The 19986-nt window shown below is 51.9% G+C and overlaps 1 protein-coding gene across 2 annotated transcripts; it reads right to left on the bottom strand.

Annotated features, from left to right (window-relative positions):
- Positions 1-554: 554 nt before the first annotated feature.
- PLAUR (plasminogen activator, urokinase receptor) lies at positions 555-15747 on the bottom strand. Of its 2 annotated transcripts, none has more exons than XM_043598699.1 (7): positions 15359-15747; positions 13072-13182; positions 11494-11637; positions 4890-5048; positions 4189-4323; positions 2915-3061; positions 555-1115 (listed from the first exon to the last, which is right to left on the bottom strand). In XM_043598699.1, the coding sequence occupies exons 1-7, from the start codon at positions 15414-15416 to the stop codon at positions 862-864; spliced, it is 1008 nt and encodes a 335-aa protein (XP_043454634.1). In that variant the 5' UTR covers positions 15417-15747; the 3' UTR covers positions 555-861. The 2 variants fall into 2 exon arrangements, with proteins under 2 accessions (XP_043454634.1, XP_043454635.1); XM_043598700.1 differs by having other exon boundaries at positions 11494-11634; positions 15359-15624.
- Positions 15748-19986: the final 4239 nt, after the last annotated feature.

Raw genomic sequence — 19986 nt, 5'->3', positions numbered from 1 at the left:
TAGGGTGCTGGGGAATGTAATTTTGTCTCTACGGGTTTGCCTCAGCAAACATGGGATTCTTCAGTGTTGTGCCCCCAGAGTGCCATTGAGATGAGAGTTGTTGTCTTTTTCTCGGTCAGTCCGAAGGCATCCTAGGAAATATAGCCCAGCCTCTATCTCCTGCCACCAGGGCATCAGTGGAGATGTAATCCTGTCCTTATTCCTCACTGCAGTGCCTCCAGGGAGCTCCGGCCATCAGAGTAACCCTCCCATTCATCTCCTGTCTCAGAGCCCCCTGGGAGAGGCAGATGCTGCTCCTTAGAACAACAAAGTAGTCTTGACCTTTTGGAGCTCGGGAGAAGAGACTGGAAGGTGAGTGCTTGGGTGAGCGAGTTGGAGCCCACAAATCGATGTGGAGGTGGCTTTGGGTGGGAGTCTACATGGGATCGTTCCCAAGGCTAGGGCCTCAAATGCCTCGGTCCTGCAGTGTGACCCCCGATTCCAGGAAAGGTGCCCCCGCCCCGCCTTCCTCCTCCCAAAGATAGATGCTACAGAGACGGGAAGATCGGGCCTTGTTCACTGGTATAAAAATCTTTATTTCAGTATAAAATATTAAATAAAACAAATATTAATTAATAATAACAACGATGGTGCAACGATACTACTATGACAAGACCTCTCCTGCTGGCCTGCAGCCTATCTCCAGCTTTTCTCCTCTGGTTCTGCGACTCTGTGAGACAGGTGTCTTGACAGCTGGGATGGCTGAGACCCACAGAGGGCGGCACACTGGCCTGAGGTCACACAGCAAATCTGCAGCGCTGGAAGCCGAGGGAAGGGCAAAGGGTTCCCCTGGATCCAGCCAGGGCAGGGGGAGCGTGGGCTTCAGGTCCAGAGGAGAGTGCCCCCCCACAGTCTGGCACTTATAAGCAGGGTGACTGTGAGGCTGAGGTGGGCGGGACCACGCCGGGGGGCACCCCCCGTGCGTGGCTGGCGATCCAGGACTGGATGGTTACAGCCGTTTCCAGAACAGCAGGAGACGTTGAGATGGGTCAGGCTGAAGGCTTCAGCCACGTGGAGACTTTGGCACCATGAGGGGGTTGCACAGCCTCTCACTGTGTAGCTTGGGTTGCCCAGGCCTGAGGAGAGAGAAGGCTGTGTGAGCTCCTGGGGCTAGGCCTGGAATTCTCCCCAGGTGACATGCCACCTTGTGGTGGGCGCCACCCGAAGAAAGCGGCAGTTTTATTATTTTTTTTTTATTAAAAAAAAAAAATTTTTTTTCAACATTTATTTATTTTTGGGACAGAGAGAGACAGAGCATGAACCGGGGAGGGGCAGAGAGAGAGGGAGACACAGAATCGGAAACAGGCTCCAGGCTCCGAGCCATCAGCCCAGAGCCTGACGCAGGGCTCGAACTCACGGACTGCGAGATCGTGACCCGGCTGAAGTCGGACGCTCAACCGACTGCGCCACCCAGGCGCCCCGAAAGCGGCAGTTTTATAAATTTTTTTTTTCAACGTTTATTTATTTTTGGGACAGAGAGAGACAGAGCATGAACGGGGGAGGGGCAGAGAGAGAGGGAGACACAGGATCAGAAACAGGCTCCAGGCTCTGAGCCATCAGCCCTGAGCCTGACGCGGGGCTTGAACTCACGGACCGCGAGATCGTGACCTGGCTGAAGTCAGACGCTTAACCGACTGCGCCACCCAGGCGCCCCTAAAGCGGCAGTTTTAAATGTGGTCCTTCGGGCCCTTCCAGGGGAAGTGTGAAGTCAAAATTATTCTCATAATAATGCTAAAACAGCATTTGGCTCTTCCGCTCTTTTATGCGTGCAGTGGGGTCTTCCAGAAACCCTGGGATATGTGATCTTGCAGCCGACCGAATACAGAAGCAGATAGGAGGCTCCTGGGGCGCCTGGGTGGCTCAGTCGGTTAAGCGTCCGACTTTGGCTCAGGTCATGATCTCACCGTTCGTGAGTTCCAGCTCCACGTCGGGCTCTGTGCTGACAGCTCGGAGCCTGGAGCCTGCTTTGGATTCTGTGTTTTCTTCTCTCTCTGCCCCTCCCCCTCCCCCGCTCGTGCTCTGTCTCTCTCTGTCTCTCAAAAATAAATAAAAGTTAAAAAAAACGTGAAAAAAAAAAAAAACATAGGAGGATCCAGCTGTCTTCTGTTAAGCCAGGCATTAAAGATATTTGCAAAACGGTAGGCCAATGCCGGTCTTCTCATTAAATGTTTTCGTTGTGGAGAGTGGCATTAAAATTTTTTTTTTAAATAAAAAATATGTTCAGATGGGATGAAGTTTTATTTTAAAATAAATTAATAGGGGCGCCTGGGTGGCGCAGTCGGTTAAGCGTCCGACTTCAGCCAGGTCACGATCTTGCGGTCCGTGAGTTCGAGCCCCACGGCGGGCTCTGGGCTGATGGCTCGGAGCCTGGAGCCAGTTTCCGATTCTGTGTCTCCCTCTCTCTCTGCCCCTCCCCCGTTCATGCTCTGTCTCTCTCTGTCCCAAAAATAAATAAAAAACGTTGAAAAAAAATTTAAAAAAATAATAATACAATAAATTAATAAATACATCTCACTTCTCACTTCTAATGCCGTAAATATCTATAGAGATCATGGACACGAGTAATAGTTCTTAAGAGAATGAGGGAATTTTGAGATGAAAAACGTGGAGAACCATTGGAATAGAGAGACTGGTCCAGGATGGCACAGGACAGGAGCCCGTGATGTCCGTAGGAAGCCCCGCCCCCAGAGAAGCCCACATTTCTGTTGCTGAAACACCCATTTCCTGATGGAAGCCCTAATTCCCGACTACACTTTGCACCCTCCCAAAGGAACTCCTACCTTTTCCACAGGAAGACCCATCTCTGTCAAGGCGACCTCTAGCCCACAGCCTCCCACCCACAACTCTCCTTTCCCAGCCTCCTAGAGGGGCTCACCATTACTGCCAGTGGCTTCCAGACATTGACTCATGGGGCCACGGCAGGCAGTCAGGGAAGTCTCTTCGGAGGAACATCCATGGGTGCTGTTCCCCTCACAGCTGTAACACTGGAGGCCATTCAGAGGCAGGTTTTGAAGCTCCACAACTTGGAAGCAGACAAGGACACAGAAACCAAGGAAATTAGCATGGGGGTCTGGGCAGGTGGGGTGGAGGGGTGTCCCTCCACGTATTACCTCCCTAGAACTGTCACCTCGCAGCCTGAGATGTCTTGGAGCCACCTTGTGGTCAGGCATTTGAACGGCACTCTCTTCTGGCGGGTTCTTTATAGAACCTTTGAGAGAAATCCCACCTCCCGGCTCCTCCTGAGCCCCCATCTGGCCAGGCACTGGGCAAGCAGCTGTGGAAGACCAAAGAGTCCAGCTACCCTGTCCAGTATGGTGGCCACTAGCCAAGTGTGGTTGTTTACATGGGCACTGAAGTTAGCTCGTATTAACTACAATTCAAAGTTCAGTTCACGTTTCAAGTGCTCAATGGCCAGATGAGGCAGTGGCTACCATATTGGAAGGCACGGATATAGAACATTTCCACCACTGTGAGAAGTTCTGTTGGACAGTACTGGTTTATAACACGAAGGAGCTGGATTACACTGGAGGGGAGGGACAGGGACACGTTTCCCCGAGGACCATACTTCAAAGCAGAGACCTAACAAATGAGAAGTAGCCAGCTAGGCAAACTCCCGTGGGCGAGACGTGTTCCTGGAGGAGAGGGCACTGCATGTGCAAAGGCCATGAGGCAGGATGGAGTTTGGATCAGTGCAGACTGTGAGGCAGACAGGTGCTGATCACATAGGGCATAGGACGGCCTTTGGATTTTATTCTGAGAGCAAGGGGAAGTCGCCGCAGCGACTTGAGGAAGGAGGGGCCCATGCTTGCTCTGGTTTACATTTTTAAGAAATCACTCTTGCTGCTGTGCTGGGCACTGACTGTAGGGTGCAGGAGTGGAAGCAGGGGGGCCAGCAAGGTTACTGTAACAATGTAGGCAAGGGCTCCAGGTGGCTCAGACCAGGGAGGTGAGCAGTGGAAAGATTCTAGGAAGCATAAAGCATGGGTCTTGGCAAAGGTTTGACGGGCTCATCGAATTCCCACACAACCCATCTTTGAGGACGGAGAGACCTAGAGAGGAGGGGTGGCCTGCGAGTGAGTGGCAGCAGCCTGGGTACACCTCCCTGCCCCGACCCCAGGCCTCGCGTGGCGCGCGTCCCTTGCCCCTCACCTGGACCCCCGTTGCATTTGGTGGTGTTACAGCACTGCAGGAAATGGAAGGTGTGGTTGTTGTGGAAGCCGGTGGGGCCCGGGCAGCCAGGAAGGTTGCCACAGCCGCGGGTGTGGTGCTCATCCCTTGGACTGCCTGTAGGGGGCAGAGGAGAGAGATCAGGCTACTGGCCCGGGGCTGAGACTGGGTTTGCCCACGGCAGCAGTCATCTGCCGGGTTCCTGCTTCGTGGTTCATTACAGGACCCTCATTTTATTTGGGGCAGCCATTATCTAGCCAAAAGACACATTTTCCACCCGCCACAGGTGTAGTCATGTGACTGAGTTCTGGCCAATGTGATATAAATAGAAAGATTTTATGGGACTTCCAGAAAGGAGAACCCTCACGAAAGGAAAAGTGCCTATTTTTTGGTCCCTTTTTCTCATTCTTCTTCCTAGAACTTGGACATGAGGTCTGGAGCTCTGGCAGCCATCTTGGACTATGAGGCAATCTTGAGAATGGAAGCAGAGAAGAGAAGGCATCTGGGTTCCTGGTGACTGTAGAACTGTCCTAGTGGCCTAGGACTTCGGATCACTAGACTTTTGTGTGACAGAATTAACTTTCTGCCTTGCTTAAACGCTTGTTATTCTGGGGTGGTTGTTCAGTGCAGCCTTGGGACGGGACAAAGCAGGGAGGAGGAGCTGCTGGTAGGTTGGGGCTCACCTTCCAGGGTCCGGTGGGTCACCACCTCCAGGCACTGTTCTCCAGGGCTGCGGCATTGCAGGCTCTGGACCCAGCCTCTCTCACAGCTCAGGTCTGATGAGGCGCAGGAAACACATTCAAGGTAACGGCTTCGGGTTCGGGGAAAGGTGGGAGGCCGACCTGTTTGGGGAGGGGCGGGAGGGTGAGACCCCCTGGGAGAGTCCCGGAGATCTAGTTCCCTTGAAGACTCGCTTTAGTGTCAATTCCTCTTCATCTCACCCTTCAGCCAATCATCAAAGCCCTGCCCATCCCACCTCCTGAATCTTTCTAGCATCCATCCCCTCCTTTCCAGCCCCATGACCAGGTCAGACCGCCTTCAACACCAGGTTTGTCTTTGGCCTTCTGGTTTCCATCCTTGCCCCCCAACCCCACCAAGTGCATCCCCACACAGCCCTAGAAGGATGCTTCTAATTTTTTTTTTTTTAACATTTATTCAATTTTGAGAGACAGAGAGAGACAGAGCACGAGCAGGGTAGGGGCAGAGAGAGAAGGAGACACAGAATCTGAGCTCTCAGCACAGAGCTTGGAAGGATGCCTCTAATACTTGAATCCGACCCTGCCTCTGCTCTGCGCAAAACCCCTCCATGGCTCCCCGGTGCCCTCAGAATAAAATCCAAGCTACTCAGCACGGCATTCAAGGCCCATCAAAGTCTGGGTCCTGGCCACCTCTCCTGCCTCATTGCCCTCCACTAGCCCCTCAGGCTCTACCCCTCCACAACTTCCCACAGCCCCTGAGTGTACAGGCAGAACACGCTTCCTTGTTCCCTACTCTCCCTGTCTCCTCCTACTCATTTTTCAGGCATCATCTCAAATTTCACCTCCTCTAAGAAGTCCTCCCCCACCTCCCAGGCCGGATCAGGTGCCCCTCTGGGCTCCCCTTCCAGCCACGCCCACTTTAGGTCCTCCCTGGGAGCCCCAGCGGCTAGGTCCGGGGGTGGGGGGGGGCTGTCTCCATCACTATCTTGTCCCAACACCACCCAGCACAGGGCCAGGGCCAGAGAGGATATTCAATAAATATTTGCTAAATGAATGAATCAACAATTGATCAAAACTCTGCTATCGTTCCCTGTGGTAGCCAGTGTCCGAGCCCCCATGACCCCTCGCTCCTGGCATGCGTGCCCTTAGAGGGGCTGACCTGTATAACTAAGAGGAATATTGCAGAAATGATGGTGTATAACTCTTGTGCAAGATCGTAAAAGGCACTGCAACTCCTCCCTGGCTCTCTCTTGGATTCCTTGGTCTGGAGGGGATCCAGCTATCACGTTGTTAGGACACTCAAATACTCCGCGTACTCGTCTACATGGCGAGGAACTGAGGCCTTGCCCAAGTCACGGGATCACATCGTCCGTGAGAGTGAAGCTCCCTTTGGAGCCAGCAGTCACCTTGACTACACCTGCATGAAAGATCTAGAATCATCTGTGTACGTTACTTCCAGATTCTTGACCTTCAGAAACTTTGTGAAAGAATACACGCTTAATTTTGTTTCGAGTTTTGGGACAATCTGCAATGCGGCCACAGATAATTAGTACACTCCCCAGTTGTGTCAGGGATCCAAGCCTCACTTGATCGATCTGTGAAAACTCGGCCTCTCACCCCTTCTGGTCCAGGCCAAGAGGATGAATTATTTTTCCCTGGAAACACCATAGCCATTTCCTCTGCCCAGGCCTTGGCCCACACCATTCCTGAGCCTGGCATGCCCTCCCCTTCCTGACCCCAAATATCCAAGTTGAGTTGGGGCCAAGTCTTACATAAGAGAGAGGATGGTCTCGGCCCCTCTCTCAACTGGCAGGCCAGCTGCTGGAATCAGGTGAATCATTTACATCCAAAGCCAAATCGTCCCCAACCCTAAATAACTAAAATTCCAACATGAACTTCCATGAAAACAACAACAACAACAAACACCACTGGGTTTGGCTGCCGTCACCACGCCCATACCACTCTAGGGTCCCCTGGTGACCTTTTCTATCTCGTTCTTCTAAATGTGGGTGATCCCCAAGGGCTCTGTCTTGGGCAGTTTTCATTTCTCACGGTACGCACTCTCCCATGGGGATGCTATCCATCGACCTGACTTCATTTCCATGTGTCTGCTGGGAACTCACTCCAGGCAGGACTTCTCTCTGAGCTCCACATCTGTACACCCAACTGCTTCCTGGAGGCCCCCTGACCATCCCTCAAACACCTGAATCGCTACGTGCCCCAAGGGAAGCTCTCCATCTTCTCTAAACTGGTCCTTCGCTCCTGAATTCCACATCTCTGAGGTGGCCCAGTTCTTCAGTCCCCCAGGGCAGAAATCCGGCAGGTTCCTTGATCCTCTGCATCTAGCATCAATTTGGATACCTCTAGTTGCCCTGTCTTCTGGTTCTTTAATCCTTTTGCCGCACTGCACACATCTTTTAAGCACATCTATTGAGCTGTTAATTTCGGTCACTATTCTGTATTTCCTGTTTGACTCTTAAAAAACGGACACCACCTTTCTGCTAAAATTTATCCGATTCTCTATTTTTTGGACTCTGTTGGGCATGGCTTATTCATTTATTAAAAAAATTTTTTTAATGTTTGTTTTTGAGAGAGAGACACACAGAGTGCGAGTGGGGGAGGGTCAGAGAGAGAGGGAGACATAGAACCCGGAGCAGGCTCCAGGGTCCGAGCTGTCAGCACAGAGCCCGACACGGGGGCTCGAACTCACAAACGGCGAGATCAGACCTGAGCCGAAGTTGGACGCTTAACTGACTGAGCCACCCAGGGGCCCTGATTATGGCTATTTTAAATTTCCCTGTCGGGGCCCCTGGGTGGCTCAGTCGGTTAAGCGTCCGACTTCGGCTCAGGTCATGATCTCGCGGTCCATGAGTTCGAGCCCTGCGTCGGGCTCTGTGCTGACCGCTCAGAGCCTGGAGCCTGTTTCAGATTCTGTGTCTCCCTCTCTGACCGTCCCCCATTCATGCTCTGTCTCTCTCTGTCTCAAAAATAAATAAACATAAAAAAAAAATTAAAAAAAAAAATTTCCCTGTCTAATAACTCTACTATCTGACTCGTTACGGGTCTGTTTCTACTGTTGGATTTTTCTCTTGGTTTCCTGTTAATTGGTCCTTTTTATTTTCTTCGGGGTACCTTGTAAGTTTTGATTAGATGCCAGACATCACAATGCAAATTTGTAAAGGCTCTAAATAATGTTATTTTCTTCCCAAGGGGGGTAGGGTTTCTTCCTGCTGACGATCAGATGGAGGCATTTTTAGGGCTGGTCTATTTCAGTTTTGCCCTTACGCCTCGGGTGTGGACTGAGAGGAAAGCGTGGGGTGGTTACCAAGGCCTCTCTCTCTCCAACTTGGCAACTTTGGTCTTTCCAGCATCATATGCCTGCTGGAATCTTTGCTCAGTTCTGTAACTTCCCAGATACTATTTTCTGCTGAGTTTCTTGGAGTTTCACCCTATGCACATACAGCCTGCCAATGACTTAAAAGAAGTTTGCAAATCTGGGGACTCCCTTTTCTGTGGTTCCATGTGTTCCAGGATTTTACCTCTCATTTTCTAGACACTCTGGCAGCCCTAGACTCTGACCCTTGTCTTCTCAGCCTAGTGATGATCTCCCTTATTTGGGTTCTATTTCCTCTCCTCAACAGTGAGTTGGAAAGTGCACCCAAGGAAACACCCAGCTCGTCTGCATAACTCAACTTCTGTGCTTCCCTTATTTCAAGGATCGTAGCATCTCAACTTCCTCTCTTCATTTGCTGCTCTCCAGTGACCTCAAATAATTATTTATAATTTGCCCAGCTTTTCTGGCTGTGACTGGCAGATTAGTCCAATACATGTGATCCCATCATGACCAGAACTGCAAACCAACCTCCATGTCTAATCCATCACTAAGTCCTGCTCATCTACCTGCTAAATAGTTCTTTTTTAAAGGATATTTATTTATGGAGCACCTGGGTGCCTCAGTTGGTTGAGCAGCCGACTTCAGCTCGGGTCATGATCTCTCGGTTCGTGAGTTCGGGCCCTGAGTCAGGCTCCGTGCTGACAGCTCAGAGCCTGGAGCCTGCTTCGGATTCTGTGTCTCCCTCCCTCTCTCTCTCCCTTCCTCATTCATGCTCTGTCTCTCTTTCTCTCAAAAATGAATAAAAATTAAAAAAACGTTTTAATGTTTATTTATTATTTATTAATTAATTTATTTAGAGACAGACAGCATGAGTGAGGAAGGAACAGAGAGACAGAGGGAGAGAGAGAATCCCAAGCAGGCTCCACGCTGTCAGCACAGACCCTGATGTGGGGCTCGAACTCACAAACCTCGAGATCATGACCTGAGCTGAAACCAAGAGTCAGATACTCAACCGATGGAGTCACCTGGGCGCCCACTCTGCTAAACAGTTCTTAAATCCACCCCCCTTCTCTCCAGCTGCATGGCTGACATTCTAATCCAGTCGCCCTCTTCCTCATCTGGACAGCCTCAGCCAACTCCAAGTTGGACTCTCCTCATCTACCCTCCCTCCATCGTTGCTTCCCTCTGAGGTCAGAATAATTTGTTTAACAATCCAAATCTGATGGTGACACTCTCTGCTTAAAACCCTTCCATGACCTCCCACTGTTCCCCAGATGGTCTATGTTCCTCACCACAGCCTAGAAGGCCCTGTGTAATATGACCCTGTCAGGTGCACAAGCTCCTCTTGCCGGTTTTTTCCCCCCCGAAGCCATGCTACTTTCATCCACCTTTGTGTCTGTCGCTCTCCCCAGAAAACCCTTCCCACTGTCTTTTTTTTTTTTTTAATTTTTTTTTTTAACGTTTTATTTATTTTTGAGACAGGGAGAGACAGAGCATGAACAGGGGAGGGTCAGAGAGAGGGAGACACAGAATCTGAAACAGGCTCCAGGCTCTGAGCTGTCAGCACAGAGCCCGACGCGGGGCTCGAACTCACGGACGTGAGATCATGACCTGAGCTGAAGTTGGCCGCTTAACCGACTGAGCCACCCAGGCGCCCCCCCACTGTCTTTTTAATAATCTGACTCCTACTCATCCCTCAAGATCCAGACTAGTCATTGCTTCCTGTAGGAAGACTTCCCTGACCTGAGTCCAGTATCTCCCCCAAAGGTCCCACAGCCCCAACGCTTCATTCCTCCCAGCCCCGATCACTCTGGTGTCTGTTTCCTTTATCTCAGCCCTGAAAGTTCTGGACTATGCTTCCCCATTACAGCTCTGACCCCTCTGATCTGTTTCCCCATCCTGGCGCTGACTAATCTTAGCAGTCACTGTCTGGTGATGGGTCTGTCACCCCCACTCCCACCCCACCGGACTGTAAGCCCAGTGGTAAGGCCCAAAGCTATCCCGGTCACCTCTGTATCCCCAGTATCACATAAGTACAGGATGGGGTTTAACCAACTATTCCATTCACCACCCGCAGGATAAAATGGCCTTAGAAATGGGGCTGGTATAGTTTGACTACTTACTAAATTACTGAATTGACAGCTGCTGCCCCAAGCTTGCTGGTGGACCCCTGGCCACTCCCAACTCTCTCTTTATTTATTTCCTTAAAAAATCTTTTTTGTAGGGCGCCTGGGTGGCGCAGTCGGTTAAGCGTCCAACTTCAGCCAGGTCACGATCTCGTGGTCCGTGAGTTCGAGCCCCGCGTCAGGCTCTGGGCTGATGGCTCAGAGCCTGGAGCCTGTTTCCGATTCTGTGTCTCCCTCTCTCTCTGCCCCTCCCCTGTTCATGCTCTGTCTCTCTCTGTCCCCAAAATAAATAAACGTTGAAAAAAAAAATTTAAAAAAAAAATCTTTTTTGTAATGTTTATTTATTTTTGAGAGAGGGAGAGAGAGAGAGAGAGAGAGCGAGAGAGAGAGAGCATGAATGGGGAAGGAGCAGAGACAGAGGGAGACACAGAATCCGAAGCAGGCTCTAGGCTCTGAATTGTCAGCACAGAGCCTGACGTGGGGCTTGAACCCACGAACCGTGAGATCATGACCTGAGCTGAATGCTCAGATGCTTAACTGACTGAACCACCCAGGCACCCCCCCCCAACTCTCTCTTTAGAACCCTATGTTCCCAAGATTCATCAGCTAAGGTGGGAGGGGGGTGCTCCAGGAGGCTGTTCTGACTGGTCAGTGCCATCGACTGATATTGTTAAATATTTTGAATATTATCTGCAATTAGAATTAATTGAGTCTACTCCATTATTAGTGCTTTCCTTGTGCAAATCTAACAGCAAGATGATGCTAGTGTCCCTTCCCTGAAAATAAACATCTGATTCAGTCCCCGCCAACAGATGGAAGTTTGAGGTCAGGATGGATGAACAAGAAACAGTGCAAACGCAGGTGCTCTGCTTAACTGACGTCATTGTGACTGGTCTGGACTTAGCCAATTTCCTTCCTCACCGGGTCCAGAAAGAGGAATCGGCATGCATGACCAAGCAACATGGATCCGTTGCTTTCTACCCTCTCCTGTGGGAACCTGAGCCTTTCTAAGCCTTTTTGTTAGACGGGCATTTGCGTGGGGGCTGGTGGGGACAGGATCAGGAGAACGACAAGTTTGAGTCAGAGAGACGGTGCGGGGGTCGGGGATGGCAAGGGCTGCCTAACTCACCAGCTCTGGGTCGGTTGCACAAGTCAGACCCACACACGGCCTCCGTAAGAGTGATGATCTTCATGCCTGTCCGATAGCTCATGGTCCTGTTGCTTTTCTCTGGGTGAGCACAGCCTCTCTCCACCACCTCCAGCTCGTCACCTACTGTGAGGAATGCGTCTCTGTCACCCCAAAGGCTCCACTGGGCCCAACCGGCCTCTGATACTCCTGGTCATATGGTCACCCACTTCTGGGGCTGACCTCTTCTCTTGGGGCCAGCCGTCTCCCCTCTCCCCCTCCCAGCACAGAGAACCTACTCTGTCTTAGGGACAACACTGTTGTGGAGAACTTCTGGATCCATCTACCCCTCCTGCCCAGCTTAGCAGTGAGATGCCTCTAATAGGATTTTTTTTTTTTTTTTTTTTTTTAAGCAGGCTGCATGCCCAGCGCTGGGCTTGAACTCACGATGCTGAGATCAAGAGTCAAATGCTCCACCAACTGAGCCACCCAGGCTCCTCTCTAATAGGAATTTTTAAAGGAAAATGTTACAAGCTTGCCAAATAGTATAAGACAGTGATATAATAAATATTGTGTATCTGTCACCAAACTTTATAAAGTATTAGCATTTTGCTGTATTTTGTTTCAGATATTTTTGAAAAGGAACTTAAATTTAAAAGATACATTTAGGGGCGCCTGGGTGGCTCAGTCGGTTAAGCGTCCGACTTCAGCTCAGGTCATGGTCTCAGCCTGTGAGTTCGAACCCCGCGTCGGGCTCTGTGCTGACAGCTCAGAGCCTGGAGCCTGCTTTGGACTCTGTGTCTCCCTCTCTCTCTGCCCCGCCCCTGCTCATGCTCTGTCTCTCTCTGTTTCCAAAATAAATAAAAACATTAAAAAAAATTTTTTTAAAGATACATTTAAAGTCTCCTGATCACTCCCCCACATCCACTGCCCTTATGCCCTGCCCAGAAGCAACTACTGATACAGACAATTCTCACACTAGGTGTGCCTAACATACTGTTGTTTATTTGGATAGTGTTTATTGTATATTGTTACATACTATTTATATTAAAAGGTATCATACTCTGCAATGTGCTTTTTCTCTCTCAACCTTATGTTTTTGAGATGTATCCACTTTAATGCCTATAGCTCTAGTTCCTTCATTTAAACTGCCTGCAGCATTCCATTGTGTGCTTATGCTATGTTTCTCCTCTGCTGATGACTAATCTGTATCACAGACGTCACTGCTGAGAACCTTCTTATACACGTGTCTCTGGGCACGTGTGTCCAAGGTTCTTCGGGCTTTCTATATTCCTAGGAGTTGAACTGCTGGCTGTGGGGTATGCTAATCTTCACCTGTACGAGATATTGCCAAATTGGTCTTTGCGGGGGATGCGCCAATTTACCCCCGCTATTAACAGGGTCTGCAGCCTCACATTCTCATCCATTCTTTGCTTTGTCAGTGTTTCGAATGCTTGTCAATCTGGTGGGTGTGAAATGGGGTCTCCTTGTCTTTTTCCTTTGCACTATCCCTGATTACTGGTGAAATGAGGGTTCGTGGCCACTCAAGTTCCCTGCAGGAACCAAGTGCGGGAATCTCACCTTCCCACATGCGCATGAAGGTGGTCCTGCAGAGGTCCTGGCCCGGGGCACACTCTTCCACCTGGCACTTCCCGGTCCTCCCACACAGCATGCACTGCAGGCCCCAGGAGGCTGGGGGAAGAAAGAGGAGAGGAAAGGTTGTTATAGCTCCGTGCCAGGGTCCCCCCTTGCCCCTTCATGCCCCAATACCGGGACCAAGTCTCCAGGCCCTGTGCACTCAAGTTTATGCTCCGCGTTCGGCCCGACCTTTAGTTCCAACCCTGGGTTCAGGCCAGCTGCTTCCAGTCTATCTCTAGCCCCACGTGGTACCTACGTCCCCCTACCCTAAAGTTCTATCCCCGCCCACAATACCTCTCTAAAGTCCCGCCCTGGCTCATTTTCCCTTGAATTCGGTACCCACGCGGGGCCAATCCTGAAAGTCCAGTCCTCACCCTCTGTCCATCTGGACCGTCTAGCCTAACTGCAGTTTAGGTGCTTTCCCCCACCACACCGGGCCTCTGTCTATTCTGCCTCTCAAGCCCTCCGAGGGGCGGTCTACGCTCACCCTACTGCAGCTGATCTTTGTTCTACCCCACTTCCCCGTGCCTTCCACCAACTATCCCCCCGTTAACGACCCCAAACTCTACTCTTTTCCCAAAGTTCTCTCCCCGACCATCAGCCCAAGCCTAAGTTCTAACTCCGCCCACCAGACCTCTGGAGGTTCTAACCCCCACTACTGTAGCCTCGGTCTAAGTTCTCTCCGGGCTCACCGTGAGCTCCTCCCCGGAAGCGCTCTCCCCGCCCACAGGCTCCTCCCCCAAAGCTCTCTCCCCTTCCCCGAAACTCTCTCCCCGCCCACCGGCTCCTCCCACGATGCTCTCTCCCTGCCCGCCGGCCCCTTCCCCGAAGTTCTCTCCCCGCCCACCGGCCCCTTCCCCGAAGCTCTCTCCCCGCCCACAGGCTCCTCCCCCAAAGCTCTCTCCCCGCCCACCGGCTCCTCCCCCAAAGCTCTCTCCCCGCCCACCGGCTCCTCCCACGAAGCTCTCTCCCTGCCCACCGGCCCCTTCCCCGAAGCTCTCTCCCCGCCCACAGGCTCCTCCCCCGAAACTCTCTCCCCGCCCACCGGCTCCTCCCACGAAGCTCTCTCCCTGCCCACCGGCCCCTTCCCCGAAGTTCTCTCCCCGCCCACCGGCCCCTTCCCCGAAGCTCTCTCCCCGCCCACAGGCTCCTCCCCCAAAGCTCTCTCCCCGCCCACCGGCTCCTTCCCCGAAGCTCTCTCCCCGCCCACAGGCTCCTCCCCCAAAACTCTCTCCCCGCCCACAGGCTCCTCCTACGAAGCTCTCTCCCCGCCCTCCAGTTCCTCCCGAGGTTCTAGCCCCAGCCCGCTGGCACGTCCTGTGGTTATAACTCCGCCCACTAGCTCCGCCCCAGTTCCTATCCCCGCCTACCAGGCCTCCCCTGCAGGGGGTCCCTTCCCCACCCCAAATTCGCACTCGCCTGGAGTCATTACTCATTCTTGGCCACGAATGATCCCGGAGAGCTTTTCGGGTTATTCAGTGTCGAACCACCCCGCAACCCGCGTTCCCGCCCCGCCTTGACTCAGTTCCTTCTCAATTTCCTCTCGTTTTTCAACCCTCTCCGGTACATTTCCGGGGGAAAAGAGTAGAGAGGTTAGCGTCGGCCAGGGGACAGTGAAAGCAAAGGTCCTCGAGGCTCGAGGGACAAGCCCTGGATCCCAAGCCCCTGCCTCCGCGACGTTCGGCCTCTCTAGACCTCTTGTAAAATGAAGCGCCGTCCTCCCTGTCTTTCAAGCGGCTGGTCGGTGGGGGGAGATCCGACAGCGTGGAGAAGTCTGCGCAACGTTCCTGCTGCGGGGTCAGAATCCCACTTACTCAAGGGCTGGCTGTGTGACCTCGGACCGGTTACTTAACCTCTTTGTGCCGGTTGCCTTCTCTGAAGCAGGGCTAAGACTCGTCCAGCCCGTCCAGTTTGAAATTGCAAGGAAAGCGCTTAGAAGAGCGGCCGGAATAAAGAACGCACTCACTCGACGGTGGCTGTGGTTAACTACACGCCTTCGCTCGACTAATAATTGCCTGAGCACCTACTGTGGGCCAGGTACGGTGCTGTGTGCGGCTGCAGACAGCAGAAGGATTATTATTTGAGTGTGTGTGTGTCGGGGGGGGGGGTGCTGGAGACTGAGCCCTCGCCCTCCAACCCGTCGAACTCTGAGCCCACCCCCCTCCCCCACCCTCTCCTCTAAGTTCAAGACCCAGCTCCCCGCTCAGAGGTTCCGGCATCCAGTCCCTACCTGGAATGCAGGTCTGAAACAGCAGCAGCAGCAGTGACAGCAGCAGCGGGCGGCCCATGTCTGGTGGCAGCAGGTCCTGTCGGCGGCCTCCCTGCACCTCTCAGTCTGGCCTGGGGAAGGAGACAGTTTTGTGGCCCCGGGGCTCCTCCCAGAGATTTTGCGAAAGAGCGAGTCAGCCGCAGATGCGTGGGTGACTCCCTCTCCTCCCCCCACACCCCTCCTCCTCAAAAACTTCCTTTGCCAGGGCGCGGCCGGCCAGGAGTAGGGGGGCTGGCTCTGCTCTGACTCATGTGTAGTGGTCACGGGCCGTCTCCAGTCAGCCGAGGTGCAAATTCCAATTCTCCTGCTTCCTGCTATGGGGCCTCGGGCGAAGGACCTCAGCGGGCCGCTTAAAACTCCTGATGGGACATTTGATCATCAGTTATCGTTAACGATTTCTGTTCGTTTTGTGAGAAGGGATAATGGTGTTGTGGTTATGTGGGGCAATGTCGTTATCATTAGAGATGCACGCGGGAATATTTGGAGGTGGAATAATGTAATGTCTCTAATTCGCCTTAAAGCACTTGATCCAAAAAAGTAGATCTTGCTGTTATGAAAATGGGTTTGCGGTTATGCGAGAAATCGTTCTTAGTTTTTAGAGACGCTGACTTAAATATTTAGAGGTGAATGTCATTGATGTCTGAGTTTACTTTAAAATGCTGTAGGAAACAAGAAAGGCAGAATACTTGTATCAATTATATCAGGGTAACCAGGGTAACTGACTTGCCATTCTGTCTCCTTTTCTGTGTGTTTGTAATGGTCCCTAATAGATTTTTTAAAGAGCAAAATAGGGGTGCCTGGGTGGCTCAGTTGGTTGGGCGTCCGACTTCGGCTCAGGTCATGATCTCCCAGTTCGTGGGTTCGAGCCCCACGTCGGACTCTGTGCTGACAGCTCAGAGCCTGGAGCTTGCTTTGGATTCTGGGTCTCCTCTCTGCCTCTCCCATGCTCATGCTGTCTCTCTCTCTCTCTCTCTCTCAATAATAATTAAATGTTAAAAAAAATGTTTTTTTAATAAAATCACATGTAAAAGATGAAACAGTCTAGTGTCTCCATCTGGGGGTCCTTCTGACCGACCAATCAGAGCAATTTAATGCAGGTGGAATGTCTGAAGTAGTTGCTGGTCCCCAAGGAAGGCTCAACAAATTCCTTCAACATTTACCAAGGACCTGCTTTGTACCAGGCACTGGTCTGGGAACTGGGGACACAGCAGGAAACAAAGCAAAGTCCCTACCCTTGCCAATGGGGAGTAAACATGGGTTGTTTAATCTACGGTTGTCGGGCAGTGATAAGGAAGGTGGAAAGCGAACCTTGGTGAAGGAAGTGCAAGGGTACAAGTGAGGCATGGTTAGTTCAAGTGGGGTGATGCGGAAGAGCTTCCCTGAGCAGGTGGCCTGTGAGCAGAGGCTGAATGGGGTGAAGGCAGAAGCTGGGTAGATGGTCCGGGAAGAGTTCCAGGGAGGGGCCGCAGGCAGTGCAAAGGTCCTGAGGTGGGAGTGTCCTGGTGGGATCAAGAACAGGAGAGTGGCCAGTGTGGCTGGAACAGAATAAGGGAGGGGAAGAGGAGTAGGCAATGGGTAAGTAGGACTCCCTCTACCGCTCTAATAACAGGTATCGCATTGTTATTCTTACTAATTCATTGAAGCCTTAAGGTAATAATTTTAAGGTAAAGTAAGAAGAGTCACCCCAAAATCCTATCTTCTAAGAGGCAGTAGAGCCTAGTGTTTGTTTTTTTCACATTTATTTATTTTTGAGAGACGGGGTGAGACAGAGTACACGTGGGGGAGGGGCAGAGAGAGAGGGGGGGCACAGAATCCGAAGGAGGCTCCAGGCTCTGAGCTGTCAGCACAGAGCCCGACGCGGGGCTTGAACTCACAAACCGCGAGATCGTGACCTGAGCCGAAGTCAGGGACTGGTCCTGCTGAGCCACCCAGGCGCCCCTCCATGCCTGCCTTTCTTTCTATCTCTCGGCCTCTTTCTCTCTGTGACTCGTTCTCAAGTGACACACACCTGTGAGGTCCAGTGACGTGTCATGAGAGGGGGCGGGCGGGAGGCTGGGTCCACGTACAATCCCAGAGGAGCTCCAGGAATGTCAGCTCCTTCCTCCTCCTGACTCACCGGGGCCTCGCCCCTCTCCTCCCTGACTGCTGGGCCCTGAGGGGGGCCTGCAGGTTTCGGGGGCTTCCCCCAGCTGAGGAGAGGAGACTCTCATGCAGAGTCAGGGAGAAAGACCGTGAGAGACAGAGACACAGAGAGGGAGAGACGGTGAGAGAGACAGAGGGACAGATGGCGGGGAGGAGAGGAGAGGCGCCGTGGACAGACTGATTCAGGGGCGGCCAGACAGGGAGAGAGATCTCTTCACCTGAGAGGACAGAGACGGAGAGAAATGGACGCACGGAGACAGAGAGAGGCAGACACAGAGGCAGAAGCAGAGGGAGTTGGAGAGAACGACACCCAGTTCCTTCAGACAGAGCAAGGGGAGACACAGAGACCGCATGTGTGAGTGCACACCCACGACCCCCTCACTTCTTGCCACCAGCCCGAAGCCCCTGACCTGGCTGTCAGTGGGGGCACGGCTGTGGCTCCAGGGGACACTAATGTGGCTTTCCCATCCCGGCCTGGCCACCTCCCAGATGTGGTGACATCACCTGTCAGGGCCTCCCTCTGCAAAAATGGGGAATGAGAGAGGAACCCCACCCACCCACCCACCTACCCCAGGAAGTGAAAGAGCTGGGAAACTCCTGAACTCCACACCCCTCTTTCCCCATTTTCCAGGCAGAGAAACTGAGGCATAAAGGAGAGACTTTATTTATTTAAAAAATCGTTCTAGGGGCGCCTGGGTGGCGCAGTCGGTTAAGCGTCCGACTTCAGCCAGGTCACGATCTCGCGGTCCGTGGGTTCGAGCCCCGCGTCGGGCTCTGGGCTGATGGCTCGGAGCCTGGAGCCTGTTTCCGATTCTGTGTCTCCCTCTCTCTCTGCCCCTCCCCCGTTCATGCTCTGTCTCTCTCTGTCCCAAAAATAAATAAAAAAACGTTGAAAAAAAAATTTAAAAAATCGTTCTAATGTTTATTTATTTTTTATTTATTTAAAAGAAATTTTAATGTTTATTTTTGAGAGAGAGACAGAGTGTGAGCAGGGGAGGGACAGAGAGAAGGAGGGAGACACAGAATCCGAAGCAGGCTCCAGGCTCCGAGCTTCCAGCACAGAGCCCGATGCGGGCTCGAACCCACAAACTGCAAGATCATGACGTGAGCCGAAGTTGGACGCTTAACCGACCGAGCCACCCAGGAGCCCCACTGAGGGCTTTATCTTTATAACTTGGTGAATCCTCACAGGATCCTGTTTTGTAGTTGGGGGAACTAAAGTTTAAAAAGGCATGATTGGGGGCGCCTGGGTGGCTCAGTCCCTTAAGCGTCCGACTTCGGCTCAAGTCACGATCTCGTGGTTCGAGAGTTCGAGCCCTGCGTCAGGCTCTGTGCTGATGCCTCGGAGCCTGGAGCCTCGAGCTTCGGATTCTGTGTGTCTCCCTCTCTCCCTGCCCCTCCCCTGCTCATGCTCTGTCTCTCTCTGTCTCTAAAAAATAAATACATGTTAAAAAAATTATTTTTAATAAATAAATAAATAAATAAATAAATAAATAAATAAAAAGGTGTGATTGGCTGAATAATGGCAGCCACAAATCTCCAGGTCCTAAACCCTGGAATCTGTGAGTGTTACCGTCTGCGTAAAAGGGGTCTTTGCAGACGTGATTAAGTTAAGGATCTCAAGATGGAAACATTATCTAGATGACCCTCGTGGCCCTTGATGTAATCACAAGTGTCCTTACAGAGGGAGGCACATGGACATTTGACTATACACAGAGGGGGAGGAAAGCAGGGTCAGAGAGAAAAGACACTTTGCTGCTGGTATTTATTTATTCATTCATTCATTCATTCATTCATTTATTTAGAGAGCATGAGCAGGGGAGAGGCAGAGGGAGAGGGAGAGAGAGAATCCCAAGCAGGCCCTGCACCATCAACACAGAGCCCCACACGGGGATCGATCTCACGAACCCACAAGATCATGACCTGAGCTGAAATCAAGAGTCAGACACTCAACGGGCTTGATTTTGTCCCTTTAAGACTGGTTTTAGATTTCAGATCTCCAGGGCTGTAAGAGAGTACATTTCTGTTGTTTTAAGCTGCTAAATTGATGCTAATTTGTCACAGAGCCCACAGGAAACTAATACCAGAGGCTGTCACTTGCCTGTAACGGCCTGTGGGCACAGAGTCAGGATTTGGACCCAAGCTGCCTGGCTCCAGGGCCCACGTGCAAAACCATCACGGTGAACGTTGCCGCTCTGGGAGGGGACAAGAACCAGGAGCCAGAAGCCCCCAGCCTCTTTCCATCGGTCCTCCACTGGTGTTCTTGGCCGCGCCTTCCCCTGGCTTCTGGGGCAGGGCTGACTTGGGGAGGGGAGAAAAGATCTGCTGAGTTAGTGCAACAAAGACAATTTCCCCTTGTCTAGCACCTTGCAGCTCAAGTAACACCACTAAGTTGCAACCGCAGAAATAAGCATTGTACTTCAAGGGCTAATGTTGCTAATAGATAA

The sequence above is a fragment of the Prionailurus bengalensis genome, chromosome E2 (assembly GCF_016509475.1).
Source record: "Prionailurus bengalensis isolate Pbe53 chromosome E2, Fcat_Pben_1.1_paternal_pri, whole genome shotgun sequence".
Taxonomy (NCBI): Eukaryota; Metazoa; Chordata; class Mammalia; order Carnivora; family Felidae; genus Prionailurus; species Prionailurus bengalensis.
Note: the sequence above shows the minus strand (reverse complement) of the source record. Positions and strands in the feature narration are given on the sequence as shown.